This window comes from Mauremys mutica, chromosome 9 (genome assembly GCF_020497125.1).
Source record: "Mauremys mutica isolate MM-2020 ecotype Southern chromosome 9, ASM2049712v1, whole genome shotgun sequence".
Taxonomy (NCBI): Eukaryota; Metazoa; Chordata; order Testudines; family Geoemydidae; genus Mauremys; species Mauremys mutica.
In genome coordinates this window covers 20384514-20401424 of record NC_059080.1, presented here as the reverse complement: position 1 = coordinate 20401424, position 16911 = coordinate 20384514, and the positions used below count along the sequence as shown (strand labels likewise).

The 16911-nt window shown below is 45.6% G+C and overlaps 1 protein-coding gene and 1 long non-coding RNA gene across 5 annotated transcripts in view; one reads left to right on the top strand and one right to left on the bottom strand.

Annotated features, from left to right (window-relative positions):
* The window catches only part of NEXMIF (neurite extension and migration factor), a 242446-nt gene that overhangs the window by 6541 nt on the left and 218994 nt on the right, over positions 1-16911 (bottom strand). Inside the window, exons 3-4 of the mRNA XM_045030944.1 lie at positions 13146-13270; positions 90-4383 (exon numbers count right to left, since the gene is read on the bottom strand). Coding sequence (XP_044886879.1) covers positions 90-4383; positions 13146-13221 — 4370 coding nt within the window. The 5' untranslated portion in view covers positions 13222-13270. The remainder of the gene's footprint in view (positions 1-89; positions 4384-13145; positions 13271-16911) is intronic.
* LOC123377725 overlaps positions 1-16911 on the top strand; it is an 85632-nt gene that overhangs the window by 50993 nt on the left and 17728 nt on the right. For all 4 annotated transcript variants that reach the window (XR_006582289.1, XR_006582291.1, XR_006582288.1 and 1 more), the window contains one exon: positions 16682-16774. This is a non-coding gene — a long non-coding RNA (uncharacterized LOC123377725). The remainder of the gene's footprint in view (positions 1-16681; positions 16775-16911) is intronic.

The window sequence follows — 16911 nt, the reverse complement described above, 5'->3', positions numbered from 1 at the left end:
CTTTCAGGAAGGAAAAAATGAGGAACAGCGGGCTTAGCAGGTAGTAGGAAAGTTAAGGGTGCATTCCAGCCAGTTTGGTGCAGCATTACCTCAGTTTTTCAAAAGAAGCTGTCACAGATGGGTCCTTATGGGTCTGTTCACGGTCTGTTCGCTTTACTTTACAGTTCTCATCCCTCAGTGATTTAGAACTTGATTTATGACGGTACAGCTTTTTATGGGTAGGTCCATTATTGCCTAAAGTGCTCAGGTTACTATAGCTTTTATCAAAAAAGGGAGAGTGAATGTCTATATTGTACCCAGTTGAACAGTTGGGGCGACTGGGATCACAAGTTGTGGCTTTGCCATTATTTTTGCTTGAGCCCTTGTTGCTTGACTTGTGATTCTTCGCAGTTCCCGGGGAATTACCATTTCCCTTTTTCTTGGACTCTTGTGATGTCCCTGCCAAAATTTTAAGAGTTTTCAATTTCAAGCTGTTAGATTCAGGCGACCGGAATATATCTGGGACGCTGTTATGGCCTACAGGCCCCCACAAGGGTTCGATTGAGGCCATCATAAATCTCTGAACATCTGCCATTCCAGATGCAATGTTAGATAAAATATTGGAAGGTTCCTCAAATTCCCTTTGATCATCATCAAGGAGGTTGTTAGTGTTTGCTATACTAGTTTCAGACCAGCCTGTACTATTGTCTTTTCTTAGTGACCATTCACCAGATAGTCCATTATGTTTCCCTATCTTTACAGAGGTTGGGCTGCGGTGCTGAATGCATTCAGCTAATGCCTTTGTTGTTGAGGCTGTATTATTTAACTGATTGACTGTCCTGCTGCCAACTGCTTGAGCCTTTTCACCATTGACTCCAGCTGCATTTTTCCCTTTCCTTGTTGACTTGGGAGTCTGCCTGGAATTCTTATTTTGTGGTTTATCAGTTCCTTTGTTAGTTTTAGGAGATTTTTTCCTAGTGTTTTTCTGGGGAGAACTTTGGTTTGTACCTACATTCTTGCTGGATGAACTTTTCCTCTTAGATTTTGACACTTTGCTATTGGCGCTAATTTGACCAGATGGCTCATTAAATGTTGACAAGCATGGACTTTTTTCAAGGAGGCTAACAGAATCTTCATCATTGAACATATGGAACTGAAACTGATGATTATTTAAAGTAAACCCATTATCTGCCTGATCTTGGGTCTGGAGAACCCCACAGTTCCACTTGACCTTATCAGTATTGCTTAGCACAGTCTGAGTAGTCTCCTGAAAACCTTTCAGATTGCCTAGCGATTTGGTATCTGACACAGTTATCTGAGGGGAAAGGTTGGGGGTGTCAGGAGGAGACATTTCCGAAAGCGATGACTGACGGAACTTATCAGGTGTGAAGTTGGAGATATCTAAAAGGTCCGTAGACTCTTTCAAAGGGGTTATTTCATCTATGCTTTGTTGGATCACTAGCTTGGGACTGCAGTGGGCCAAGAAATCATCATTAATATCATCTTCGCCATCCTTTTCACAAGACTTTAGACTTAAAGAACTGTAATTGCTCGAACTAACTGACAATGAGCCCACTGAATCAAAACTAATGAGTCTGCCATCATCTGTACTTAGTGTACCTCGTTGGAAATGAAAGCGCCCCTCTCCATTATTAAAATGACATGACTGATAAGAATCATCAGACTGCACTTGTTGGTTATCCGGCACATATTTTTTTTGGTATAGCAATTTGCTGCTATTCAGATTTACTTGACTGTATCCAGAGGCTGGGAGGTTGTCTGCTCCTGCTGAGCCACCAAACTCATTTGATAATGCAGAAGGCTCCCTCATGTCACTTGCAAATTCCTGATGGTTGCTGTTGGCAGCCTTGTTTGCTGGCCACATGCTATTGAAGTTGCTCTGCTCAATTTCTAAGTGGCCAGGTGACTGCTGCAGTTCAGATTCAGAAGGCGGGGACAGCACACAACTCTGGGCTGTCTGCAGAGCAGAGAACTGCTTTTCTGCCTGAACAATGCTAGGGAGGGAATGCTGCTGTTCAGCGGGATGCTGGGTGAAGTATGAGATACCAGTGTTACTTGACAAATCAGAAGCATCTAACAATGTCTGCAGATACCCACCGGGAATCAGGGGTACATTGGTGGTGATATTAGCAGGTGGTAGAGGCTTGTCTGGAGAGCAGGTGGCTGGCAGGAAAGTAGAATTTTTAGCAACCTTATCCTCATGGCACTCAGAAATATGGGAGCTGTCTGAAGCACAAGGAATATTTTCATCCTTCAAACTAACTGCTGTGTCCTGATTTTCCAAAGCAGGGGAGATTTCTTCCGTATTTGTGGCAGCTTTGATCTTCTTGCATTTCAACCGGGCTTCACTTTTGAATTTGATTCGGCGTAGCACTTTCCTCTCTGTCCCCTTATATTCCCTTTCCTGTGATTTGTACTTCACTGAGGCAATGCCTGTGATGTCATTTAAATGTAATCCGTTTGCACAGCTGGGGGTAGCGATGGCTAATGTCTGCATCCCTTTCAGGCCTGCATCCTCTTTACTGCTGCAAGGCTGCTTCTGATCAGAGGAGCAGGAGCCCAGTTTGTTCACTGATTGCTCAATGGCTTTAATTCTTTGAATCCTGTGCCTGTTTGCTAGTTTGCATTTTCGCTTTCTCGGGTGAGGGAGGAATGAGACATCCGAGCCATTAAGATAGAAATTCTGTTTGTGATAGAGAGACGACCTAAGATAATCCATCCGGCTCTGCTGCCTCTCTTGCCAGAAGCCCTTCAGTGGGGCCAGTTTTTCATACTTGCTGAGCAGTTCCTCACTTAGGGTAACTGTTGTCTCATTGGCATCGACTTTACTGAGCTTCACCAGCATATGCTTCTCCCCTTTAAATCTGTTAATGATGATGTACTTGATGATAACCGGGGGCTCCTTGCGAGAGACTTTTCGCCTTTTCTTTGGGCACCATTCATCGTCATCTTCCTCTTTGGGTCCATCCGGGAGCCACTCTTTCTTATCCAGAATCTTCTCACTCTCAATGGAATCCACATCGTACAAATAATCATCGCTGTATCGCACTTTCCTCTTTGCCCGCAGCCCATAGTTCTGCTGTATGAAGGAACTGGAATGTTCCCTGGACAGATACCTGCTACAGTCCTTTATATCCCGCAGCACATCATCCGAGGACTCCGTGCAGGTGCTGTCATCACTGAACTCCCCGGAGTCCTCTGTGGAATTCACAGAGTCCAAGAAGTGGCTCCTTTTAGAGCCTATATACTGCACCACCTCTGTACTGTTGCAAGTTTTATTTAAGGCAGCTTTCTCCTCCTCCTCCCCATCCTCCTCCTCTCCATCCTCTTCTTCCTCCCCCCAAATGATGCCCTCTTCGGATTTGAATTGGGAAGGGTCAGCACCACCACCAGCCCCCCTCTTCAGGGTGCTCTTGCTGTCCCTTTTAGTGCAGTTGCCAAACACGCTGGGAAAGAAGTTGAACTGGGCATCCTCTTGCAGGGCGCTGGTCTTCTCCCTCACGTTGTCTTGGAAAGATTCATATCTAATCTTTAAGGAGCAGACGTCACTTCCCAAGGTTGAATCATCATCATCAAACATGTAATTATCCACATCTTCCTCAGAAAACAGGTTTACAGAAAGCTCATTTTTGGAGCAAAGGTCAAGCAGCTCTATTTTACTTTCACTAATGAAAGATTCGAAATAGCCCCACTCCTGGTTGGGATTTGTTAGCAAAGGTTCCTCACCATTGCATTTGTCTGATAGTAATCCCTCGTAATAATTTTTCTGAGTGGGGTCCTCTGAATCACTGTCAGATTTCTCTGCATCTCTTTTGTCTGCTGCCCTCGATTTATGCATAGGGAAGCTTAAAAGCTGGTCTGAAAGCAGTTGATCCCCATATCTCATGGTTTCTCCTGTGCTCATGCAGTGAATCCCTATATCAGAGACTGAACAGGTGTCATAATCCCTATTTATATCACCCACTTTCAAGCTTATTCCCGGCTCTGCATCAATGCCGTCCTTTGATTCAATAAAGCAGCCTAGACAGGTCCGGCTTGGCTGCATCAAGCAGTCACCAGTCAGAGCTGACATGCCTCCGGGCTCCATAATTGTGAATGGAGCCTTCTCACAATCGCCTGGCAGAGACCAGGAGCTCATGCCCTTTGTAACACAAGATGTAAGAGAAATAGCATGTGCGGACGAGTCATCTGAAGTGTGCTCAGGTACATCAGTGAGTCTCAGAGGAGAAGGAGGGCTCAACAAACAGGGCTTCTTTGAAGTCAGAGGAGGCAGCACTCGGTGGCACACTTGATTTTCCTTCTGAGCTATTGTCAAGGCTGAAAATGTAACCGCAGCATCTGCAGCAGTGCAAGGCTTCTCGTCACTGTCTGGGTCATGTGATTCTGGAGGAATTGAAAGAAAAAGGGAGAGTGGAAGGGAGGGAAAAAGAGAAAGAGTTAGTTTAAGAACGTTGGGATTCTGATCTGACTCTTTCCCCCTCCTCTTGCTATATTTTGGGAGATGACTTTTGCAAACAAATAAATAATTTGAAAAACAGCAGTGTTTTGCTTATAAGACTGCAATGTTTAATTTGTGTAGCTAATTGATTTTGTGATGTACAAAAAATACAAATGTACTACCCCTTGTAGCCTCCTTGCACATGAACAGGGTTATATTTAAAATACATTGATATTTGTTTATTTAAAAAAATTACATGTTGCTAAGTGGATACTGTTATGTCAAAACTGGGTAAAATGTAGGTTGTAAAAAAAAATCAAAGTTTAATAGAAATGTTCCTATTAACATTTTTTAAAATGTAACTACAATGGAAATAGGTACTTAAATAAATATCTTGCAGATGTGGGTTGCAAACACATCTGCAAATTGTCAGTGCTCAAGAGTTAGAAGTTACCCTGATTTAAAACTGGCATTGTTCAAGCTGAGAGAAATGCAAAAAGTAAAACAAATGCTATACAGAAATAAAAGTAAATTAGATTTTAAAAATTCTTTTCATTTTTGTAATCAATAAGATTCTTTTATAGTGACATAGGTAAGGAATTATTTTAAATAAGATTTTTAACCTGAGTCCCTTTAAAAATTATAAATATAGACCTTTGATATCTAGAGAGAATTTAATTTTTTGCATCTTTGAGCATGCACTGATATCTGAGTAAGAAGAAAAAAATATATATATACACACACACACAAAATGAATGGTCTCTTCTATTAATGTGGAGACAGATTCTGATACCCTTTCTCATGTTCAGTCATCACTTACATTTTAGGTAGGTCTACTGGAATCAAATAGACTACTCAAGGCATAAAGGTCTACTCAACACTAGTGAGGGTGGCAGAAACTGACCCATTCTGAAGTACCAAATACAAAAAGACGTAACCGACAATGTGTCTATAAAAAATCTGTGAGTCTAGTGGAAATGGTTCAAAGTGCCAAGAATAGGACAAACACTGTAAAAGGACTGGTGCATATGGAAAGATCTGACATCCATGCAATCTACTACAGTCACCTTTATCAAGAGTATTTATTTTACACTGAAACTGATGAGAAACAACTAATTTAATATATTTATGCCAATTTACACTAGCTGAGGATCTAGCCCATAATGTGTTTATGTAAACACCCACAGAGTTATACAATACAATATAAAGTAAAGAACAAATGTGTTACTGCACTGTTAATGAGGAGAAAACTAGGACACAAAAGTCAAGAAACTCAGAAGATGAAGGTTTTCAAGGCAGCACGAACTTAGGCACATCACACATTGAGCATTTATTTAGTAACATAGGCAAAATTCTGGGGCTGTTGGAAGGTCCACAGTGCAGGGGTTAAGATATGAATCGCCATATCCCCCTGCACTCCCTGCAGACTAGCTCTGCAGTGACTCTGGGTATGTCTACACTTAAAACACTGCAGTGGCGCAACTGCACTTCTGTAGCACTTCAGTGTAGACACTACCTACGCAGATGGGAGGAGTTCTCCCATCGGCACAGGTAATCCACCTTCCCGAGAGGCAGTAGCCCGATCAACAGAAGAATTCTTCCATCAACCTAGAACTGGTCTACATCAGGGGCTAGGTCGATATACTACATCTCTCAGAGGTGTGGATTTTTCACACCTTGAGAGACGTAGCTGTCCCAAAGTAAATTCCTAGTGCAGACCAGGCCTCTGTCTGCAGGTACCTTGAGGAAGAAGTATGGCCAGGGGATCTCCCATTCTATGGATCTATTGATATACAAAAATCTCTAGGGAGAACAGTAGCCTGTGGCTAATATTCCTGCCAACATCCTGCAGTAATGGCCTTAGGAGCTCTGCTGAGCCAACAACTGCAGGATGGGGTTGAGGGTTCTGGACCTCAGGGCAGTTCTACCCTGAAAACTTACATCGGCATAGCTGTGTCTCTGACCTAGCCTTCGGTGTAGACAGCACAAGGTCAACAAAGGAATTCTTCCATCAACATAGCTACCGCTTCTTGGGGAGGTGGATTAACTACAGCGACAGGAGAACCCCTACCCCTTTGCCATTGTGAGGGTCTACACTGATGTGCTACAGTGGCACAGCTGCAGCTGTGAAACTCAGTGTAAAACTGGTATGGGATCAGAATCAGGCTCAAAGAGCTTAAGGCAGCTCCACACGATTGGCAGTCTTAAGGGCTGAGCCACCTTTAGCTTTAAAGCCATAAGCAGGTACGGACAACCTAAAGCTAAGGCAATTCGGCATGCACCCCACCTTCCAAATAACGCTACCTTCGGGGCCCTGTGAAAATGGATATGTTTTACACACACACAGGCACATTACACTCCACCTTTAAACATATATTGCTTTAAAGCTACTGAACTGGCTTCCCTGAAATGTGGTTCACTTTTCCTTTTTTAGAGAGGACTAAAAAACAACTTTGAGTTCCTCACTTGAGCCATTTTTGAGTTTGAGGGTGCAAATATTTCTACTGGATTATATGGGATTATATACGCATCTTTTGGGCCAGCTCCCTTAACTTTCAAAACAAATGAACGAATTCAGCTCCAACTTAAAAAAAAATAATTAACTTTGAGCTGACAGCATGGGAAATTGAGGCCCAAAGGAATATGTCTGTGAAAGTTACAAGGACATGAACAAGGGGAGTTAAAATGACAACGAGAACTCGGTCTTAAAACATTCACTACCAACTATACAATCTCCATTTTTTAGATCTACACCTGTAAAAATGAGCTTGTCTCCTGTGAGGTGCAAATCCTGAAAAATGGATTTTCCAGGGACTGTATGGTGCTAAAGTCAAGATCATATTCAATTAAAAGGTGTATTTACCCAATGGACTGTAGTGGCTTCAATGAACAGAGTGGCTGAGAGCCAAGAAGAGCATTTCAGACTTACCTATGGATTTTCCGGCTTTTGTCAGTTTTTGGCACAATTTTAACATTATTTCAGTATTTTATGGTAACATGTTAACTCAAAAGCTGAGTGAAAACACAGTAGCCCAAATACTCATCTCTAGCCAAGGAGAGTGCAGTATAGCTGCGGAAAGGGAGGGGTGCAAAAGGGGCCTCCTTTGCACTCCCCAAGTTCTCAGCCTGTTTCATGCCAGGCCAATCCCTAGCTGTAAATTAGAGCCCCAAAGGCTACTCTAAATTACACTGGATGCCAGTGTCCCCAACGGGTCAGTAAAGCAGTGAGGGATTGGTAGAAGATAGAGAAGCCCTGGCTACCACCATAATGACCATGCAAACATAAGAACGGCCATACTGGGTCAGACCAATGGTCCATCTAGACCAAAATCCTATCTTCTGACAGTGGCCAATGCCAGAGGCTTCAAAGCGAATGAACAGAAAAGGGCAATCATTGAATGATCCATCCGCTGTCATCCACTCCCAGCTTCTGGCAGTCAGAGGCTAGTGATACCCAGAGCATGGGATCACATCCCTAACCATCTTGGCTAATAGCCATTGATGGATCTCTCCTCCATGAACTTACTTAATTCTTTTTTGAACTGTGTTATAGTTTTGGCCTTCACAACATCCCCTGGCAATGAGTTCCACAGGTTGACTGTGTGTTGTGTGAAGAAGTACTTCCTTTTGTTTGTTTTAAACCTGCTGCCCATCATTTTCATTGGGTGATCCATGGTTCTTGTGAAGGAATAAACATTACTTTCTTACTCACTTTCGCCACGCCATCCATGATTTTATATACCTCTATCATATCCCCCCCTTAACTGTCTCTTTTCCAAGCTGAAAAGTCCTAGTCTTTTTAATCGCTCCTCATATGGAAGCTGTTCCACACCCTTAATCATTTTTATTGCCTTTCTCTGTACCACTTCCAATTCTAATATATCTTTTTTGAGATGGTGCAAACAGAACTACACACAGTATTCAAGGTGTGGGCATACCATGGATTTTTATAGTGGCATTATGATATTTTCTATCATATTATCTCTCCCTTTCCTAATGGTTCCTAACATTGTTATCGCTTTTTTGACTGCTGCTGTATATTGAGCATATGTTTTCAGAGAACTATCCACAATGACTCCAAAATCTCTCTCTTAAGTGGTAACAGCTAATTTAGATCCCATCATTTTAAGCGTGTAGTTGGGATTCTGTTTTCTAATGCGCATTACTTTGCATTTATCAACAGAGCCCTGCAAATCTGTGGATATCCGCAGACTATGTTTGCAGATCGCAGATCAGATGCGGATCCAAATGCGCAGGGCCCTGTTTATCAACATTGAATTTCATCTGCCATTTTGTTGCCCAGTCAGGCAGTTTTGTGAGATTCCTTTGTAACTCTTCACAGTCATCTTTGGACTTAACTATCTTGAGTAATTTTGTATCATCTGCAAATTTTGCCACCTCACTGTTTACCCCTTTTTCCAGATCATTTATGAATATACTGAACAGCCCTGGTCCCAATACAGATCCTTGGGGGACCCCATTATTTACCTCTCTCAACTGAGAGACCTGACCATTTATTCCTACTCTTTATTTCCTACCTTCTAAACAATTACTGATCCATGACAGGACCCTCCCTCCTATCCCAAGACTGCTTACATTGCTTAAGAGCCTTCGGTGAGGGATACTGTCAAAGGCTTTTTGAAAGTCCAGTCACCTGGTACAGAAGCTGATTTAAGTGGTGATAAGTTACATACAACACTTAGTAGTTCTGCAATTTCATATCTGAGTTCCTTCGGAAGGGAGATGATGATGGCATAAGAACTGCCATGCTGACTCTAAGTCACAATCCCCTACACCAGAGGTGGCCAACCTGAGCCTGAGGAGGAGCCAGAATTTACCAGTGTAAATTGCCATCAGCTCCCCAACCCCGCTCCCAGTGCCTCCCACCCACCGGCAGCCCCACCGATCAGCGCCTCCTCCTCCCTTCCCGCACCTCCCGATCAGCTGTTTTATGGTGTGCCGGAGGCTCTGGGGGATAGCGGGGAGGAGCGGGGGCATAGCAGGCTCAGGGGAGGGGGCGGGAAGAGGTGGAGTGGGGGCAGGGCCTGTGGCAGAGCCGGGGGTTGAGCAGTGAGCATCCCCCGGCACATTAGAAAGTTGGCGCCTGCAGCTCCAGCCACAGAGTCGGTGCCTATACAAGGAGCCGCATATTAACTTCTGAAGAGCCGCATGTGGCTCCGGAGCCACAGGTTGGCTACCCCTACCCTACACTATAGTGATCCTCACATGGCCAGAGACACTGCCGTCAGCACATAACCCGCTTTTGGTTCAGCATCAAGTGACTGCACAGCACTGGAAGATCTGGGCCAAAACCTTTAGAAAATTCACTACTATACTACAGTATTTAATTAAGACATTTTCCTATTTCTGTTTGTTTAACTGCATTTCATGGAAGTTGTATCAGATTCTACAAATCAAATCAGTTTCTATTGACAAGGTAACCATTGATTCTGCTTGGTAGCAGTAGATTAGGCACAGGCATAATGGCCAGGAAATCTCTTTGTAGCTCTAGCAACTGTCACCCACTATTACTTTACAGCCTGTTTGCAGGTATCTGATAAAGAATAAGATTGGCTGAAACTGACAGATATATTCTGAATTCTGTCATGCTGGCAATCACAAATGTGTGTTTCATTTCTCACTCCTCTGTCAGGTAACACCAGTGCTGTTCACCTATACATCTGGAGTTACTCTGGATTTATAGCTCTGGGGAAGAGAAGAGAATTTGCACCTACAGACTTATGCTATAACACAACTGCCAAATTCATTTTGATAGGGTACATGGATCCAAGCCTACAACACCTCACAGGATTGGGCCCTCAAAGATCCAATACGATCAAATATCAACAGTCAGTAGAATTGAAAGGCTAATAACAATTTTAAACAGAAACATGCAATTAACCATGTATGTTTAAATAATTTTTTTGAGATTTAAACATTCTGGAAAGAATGAAAATGCCAGTTTCTGTCGCAGTGCTAGGAACTTGAAATCTAAATGACTTCAGCAAATGCTCAGAGGAATTTTTAGTTGAATCATAGAATCATAGAACTGGAAGGGACCTCAAGAGATCGTCTAGTCCAATCCCCTACACTCGTGGCAGGACTAATTATATAGACCATTCCTGACAGGTGTGTGTCTAACCCGTTCTTAAAAATCTCCAGTGATGGGGATTTTACAACAGGGGCAGGCAAACGTTTTGGCCTGAGGGCCGCATCGGATTTCCGAAATTGTATGGAGGGCCGGTTAGGAGAGGCTGTGCTTCCCCAAACAGCCAGGCGTGGCCTGGCCCCCTATCCAACCCGCCCTGCTTCTTGCCCCTTGATGGACCCCCCCGGGACTCCTGCCCCATCCAACCCCCCCATTCCCTGTCCCCTGACAACTCCCCGGGACCCCTGCCCCATCCACCCCTCCCTGTCCCCTGACCGCCCCCCGCCGCCCCATCTAACCCCTCCTCTCATTCCTGACTGCCCCCTGGGGATCCCTGCCCCATCCAACCACCCCTTCTCCCTGACCACCCCTGGAACCTCTGCCCCTGACTCCCAATCCAACCCCCACTCTCCTTCCTGACTGCCTCCCTGGGACCCCTGCCCCCATTCAACCCCCTCGTTCCCCGCCCTCTGATCACCCCAACCCCTATCCACACCCCCGCCCCCTGACCACCACACCGAACTCCCCTACCCTCTATGCAACTCCCCCGCTCCCTGCCCCCTTACCACGCTCCCTGGGACCCCTGCCCCCATTCAACCCCCTCGTTCCCTGCCCTCTGATCACCCCAACCCCTATCCACACTCCCACCCCCTGACCACCACACCGAACTCCCCTACCCTCTATGCAACTCCCCCGCTCCCTGCCCCCTTACCGCGCTGCCTGGAGCACTGGTGGCTGGCGGCACAGAGCAGCAGGACAGGCAGCTGCGCCGCCCGGCTGGAGCCAGCCACGCCACCGCGCAGCACAGAGCACTGGGTCAGGCTGCGGCTCTGCTGCTGTGCTGCCCGGCCTGGCAAGAGCTCACAGCCCCACCACCCAGAGCATTGTGCTGGCAGCACAGTGAGCTGAGGCTGCGGAGGAGGGGGAACAGCAGGGGAGGGGCCGGTGGCGAGCCTCCCGGGCCAGGAGCTCAGGGGCCAGGTAGGAGGGTCCCGGGGACCAGATGTGACCCAACAGGCCATAGTTTGCCGACCTCTGGTCTACAACCTCCCTATGCAATTTATTCCAGTGCTTCACCACCGTGACAGGTGCGAAGTTTTTCCTAATGTCCAACCTGAACCTCCCTTGCTGCAATTTAACCCATTGCTTCTTGTCCTATCCTCAGAGGTTAAGAAAAACTATTTTTCTTCCTGTTCCTTGTAACAACCTTTTACATGCTTGAAAACTGTTATCACGTCCCCTCTCAGTCTTCTCTTTTCCAGACTAAACAAACCCACTTTTTTCAATCTTCCCTCACAGGTCATGTTTTCTAGACCTCTAATCATTGTTGTTGCTCTTCTCTGGACTCTCTCCAGTTTGTCCACATCCTTCCTGAAATGTGGCACCCAGAACTGGACACAGTACTCCAGTTAAGGCCTAATCAGTGCAGGGTAGAGCAGAAGAATTACTTCTTGTGTCTTGCTTACAACACTCCTGTTAATACGTCCCAGAATGATGTTTGCTTTTTTTGCAACAGCGTTACACTGTTGACTCATATTTAGCTTGTGGTCCACTATGACCCCCCAGATCCCTTTCCGCAGTGCTCCTTCCTGGGCAGTCATTTCCCATTTTGTATGTGTGCAACTGATTGTTCCTTCCTAAGTGGAGTACTTTGCATTTGTCCTTATTGAATTTCATCCTGTTTACTTATGACCATTTCTCCTGTTTGTCCAGATCATTTTGAATTATAATCCTATCCTCCAAAGCACTTGCAACCCCTCCCAGTCTGGTATCATCCACAAACTTTATAAGTGTACTCTCTATGTGATTATCTAAATCATTGATGAAGATATTGAACAGAACCAGACCCAGAACTGATTCCTGCGGGACCCCACTTGTTATGCCCTTCCAGCCTGACTGTGAACCACTGATAACTGCTCTCTGGGAATGGTTTTCCAACCAGTTATGCACCTACCTTACAGAAACTCCATCAGGTTTGCAGGCAAGCATAGAACTGAAGAATACTTTTAATTAGTTATTGCTGTTGAAAGCAACTATGGAGCAGTTGAAAATGACCAAAAACAAAACTAAACACAGGAAATTTTGGGCATGTTCCTGAAAGATGCCAATTATTTTCCACTGATTTCAATGGGAGTTGAAATTACTCAGCAGTTCTCAGGATCATGACTTTACCGGTAGCATGTGTTTATGCACAGAAGAGGTGCCTAGAATTCTAATGTGATCTTGGGACAGCAAGTTGGAGGGGCCATGCTGCCAAAATGGTCACAACAGCATGTGCAGTAACAAAAAACAAACTAAAAAAAAATAAAAATCACAATTCAGATCTGTGTGTGTGTGGGCATGCACATATGTGTGGGGAAAAAGCAGCAGTTGTTGCTTAGGGTTTAAAAACTGAAGATTCATAGCTGCAGCAACATATTTGCACAAAATATCCATCTGCCCCACTGCTCTACATTTTGAAGATGCTGCAAAACTCAGAAATTAAATACATGAACTAGGAAAATAGGTTGGCTTGCTGTTATCACTGCTGCTTCGTGTGCTGTAATTAGGTTTCCTTACCATTTTCTTTCACCCCATTAATCAGGATAGTTTCATGGTCTTCTGAGGCACAATCCTTATCTTGTTGGTCATCCATCAATTTAACCTCTTATTGTTCATTCCATGCCCTGCTGCATCTGGCCAACCTGTACATTTCCAAAAACATAATTACAGTCATTAAAATTCCTGAAATAAGCTCACAGAACTGTGAATAAAAGAAAAAAACATTACACACACCTACTAACCCTGTTTAGGAGGACAAACACTATTTATTATAACAAAGTAGCTATCATATTTTCACTCTTCTATTCCAAAAGCTCCCCCAGTCCAATGTATTTCAATGGAGTTAAAAAGAGATGTCTCCATTTTCTTCCCAAAAGAATAACAAGCATCAGTAACACAATTTCTTTGCATTTGTTGAGGAATTTTTCTCTACCCTCAAGAATTTTACTTCAGTGCAAATCCAACTTTCAGTGGCTCCCCAGAGAGGATGACTTGGTTAAAATGCGACTCCCAGCTTATGGACACCGACACCATTCCCAACGCCTCAGTCCATTGCTGTGGCTGCCAAAATGTTTCAGTCTGTGGGCCACGGAGCCCAGTAAAAGATCTATTGACATTTTTTAATCAAAGAGACTCCCTTTATTTTTAGTAAAATTTCCCAATCATAAACTATGTATCATTTAGAGTATTTGCATGTAACTTTAGGAAGATTAAGTATGACAGATGCTCTACATTTTCCAGTTACAGGCTGCTTAATAATGTCTCCTGCCTGTTAAACATGTGTTCAGGAGATACACAGTCTAAAGTAGTAAGTGAGCCAGCTTGACTTCTTTGGAATGGGCCGCTTGCTGCGTGAGGAATCTTTGGTGGGAGGAGTACTGCAGTTTGGTAAGGAGCTTAAACACATCATGGATTGACATTAAACAAATCCATTCTGTCCATCTCTTGTGGTTTTCTGGGTGGAAGAAATGTGCAATGATCATTCATTTCAAATAACCACAGGTTATTTCTAATCGCACAAAACCGAACACCCCTGCCCCACCCCTTTCCTGAGGCCCCACCTCCTGTCCTGAAGCCCCACCCACCACTCACTACATTCCCCCTCCCCTCAGTGGCTCGCTCTCCCTCACCTTCACTCACTTTCACTGGGGCAGGGGTTTGGGGTGCAGGCTTTGGGCTGGGGATGAGGCATTTGGGGTGCAGGAGGGGGCTCTGGGTTTGGGGCAGGGTCTCAGGGATGGGGGTGCGGGCTTACCTCGGGCGGCTCCCAGTCAGCAGTGCAGCAGGGCTAAGGCAGGCTCCCTACTTGTCCTGGCTCTGCACAGTGCCCCAGGAACAGCCAGCAGGTCCAGCTCCTAGGTGGAGGTGCACAAGTGGCTCTGCGCGGCTCTCACCCACAAGCACCTCCCCCCCCCATTGGCCATGATTCTCAGCCAATGGGAGTGCCGAGCTGGTGCTCAGGGCAGGGGCAGCGTGCAGAGCCATGTGACCCCCCTTGTTAGGAGCCAGACCTGCTGACCGCTTCTGGGGCGCAGCACGGTGCCAGGACAGGTAGGAACTAGCCTTCCTTAGACCCGCAGCACTGCCAACTGGACTTTTAACAGCCCAGTTAGCAGTGCTGACCAGAGCTGCCAGGATCCCTTTTCAACTGGGTGTTCCAGTCTAAATCCGGACACCAGGCAACCCTACCACAGCTGAATATAGTTGGATGACTGCACATTTGGCTATCCACACCTCACATATTTGAACTGCTTGCTTGCTCATTTCAAAGCACCACAAATATGTATGTGCGTGTGGATGATCTCCCATTCTGATCAGGTATTGAGAATGCTGCACGCTGTAATAAATGCCCCTATTTATTTGAATCTGCCATCATCTCTGGTGTGTAGTGGTGATTCTCTAACTTGCACAGGGGCCAGTCGGCACAGGATGGAGAAGCTGAAGCCAGCTCCCTGACAGCTAACCTCCACCCTGTCTGAGTACATTTTTCATTCACACTGCACACCACATTTCTCCAGAAAGAAAACACTGATACAGACACAAAGCACTGGCAAACTTGGACAGCTTTAAAAAGACACGACTACCACCACTGGGATTTAATTCAGGAGAGTACACGAACCACCATAAGAATGTTTTCTTAAAACGTTCCCACACCAAAATTCGGAACGTTTCCGCACACATTTGTTTCCTGCAGTTTTGTTCTACATCTTCCCATTGGCCCTACTAATGAGCTGTATGAAAGCTGCAGGCCATTGAATTGAGGGCTAAGATAACAAGGCAACATCTGAAACTGATTCTCCTGTTTAAACTTTCCATCAGTTGTTCTCCAAATCAGATAATCAAAAAAATCCAGAATGTGCTTTTCTTTCTGTTTTGTAAACCAAGGGGATTCTCAACAAGTCTTATGTGGACTGGTATTCCTGGAGTGGAGATAGCTGACTCCAAAGACAGAATATGGACAGACATGAAAGCAATATTCCCAGAGGTGAAAGTAAGCCGGTACACCCCAGTACGGCGTACTGGCAAGAGCTGGTGCGCCGTACCGGAGCGGATTGGCTTCCCCTGGCAGCAATTTAAAGGGCTTGGGGCTCCCAGTCGCAGCTGGAGCCCCAGGCCCTTTAAAATCATCCCCAGCCACCGCTACAGCCCCGGGCCCTTTAACTTGCCGCCGGAGCACTGCCACTGCTACCCCAGGGCTCCGGGGATGATTTAAAGGGCCCAGGGTGGTAGTGGCAGCCGGAGCCCCGGGCCCTTTAAATCACCACCCGAGCCCCCGGCTGCTGCTGCTACCCCGGGGCTCCGGCAGCACCGCTCAGGTGGCGATTTAAAGGGCTCAGGGCTCCCACTGCTGCTACCCTCTGGGGCCCTTTAAATTGCCACCCGAGCCCCGCCACTGGAGCCCTGGGGTAGCGGCAGTGGGGCTCTGGCGGTGATTTAAAAGGGCCAGGGGCTCCCAGCTGCCGCTACTGCAGCGGAGCCCCGGACCCTTTAAAGCTCTGCCAGAGGCCGGGGCCCCCTCTGATGGTGATTTAAAGTGCCCGGGGCTCCACTGCGGTATTAGCAGCTGGAGCCCGCACCCTTTAAATCACGCCCCGCCCTCCCAGCCACCTCTGCAGCTGGTAGCTCCGGGGGTGATTTAAAGGGCCCGGGGCTCCCAGCTGCTGCTACCACAGCCCCAGCCCCGGGACCTTTAAATCCTGATTTAAAGCACACAGGTATTTAAAGGCCCCACCTCTTCCGGTTGAGGCCCCGCCCCCTCCTAAGGACTCCGGAGTACCGGTAAGTCCTTTAAGTTACTTTCACCCCTGAATATTCCTGAGGTCAAGTTCTGTTGGACATGCTCAGTGTTACTTTCTCACAAAGAATGTTCTCTAAATAGTATTCATCTCTCACAGCCTCTCTCTGTCCTATAGGCAATAATGATATTGCAATGTCTATAGAATCTTACTGTGTAGAAAAATCCTTTGATCAGTTTCCTTCAAGGAAGCACATGTTCCTTTTCCTATAAATTTAACAGAAAGCATGGCTAAAATCTACATTTACTTATTTTGCAGGGGCTGAAATCAAATCTAGGGCAGAGGAAGAAACACCCCCCAAATTACAAGATTGAAATATCTGGACTATTTTCTACATTTGTCACCTACCAGGTAATCTGAAGGCCTAAAGTGCTAGCTGTGTTATGAGTTACTATACATGTGGAGCCTGATTCTGCTCCCACTAGTATTAGTTTTACACTGGTGAAACGCCATTGACTTCAACTGAAATGCTACTGAGTTACGCATGT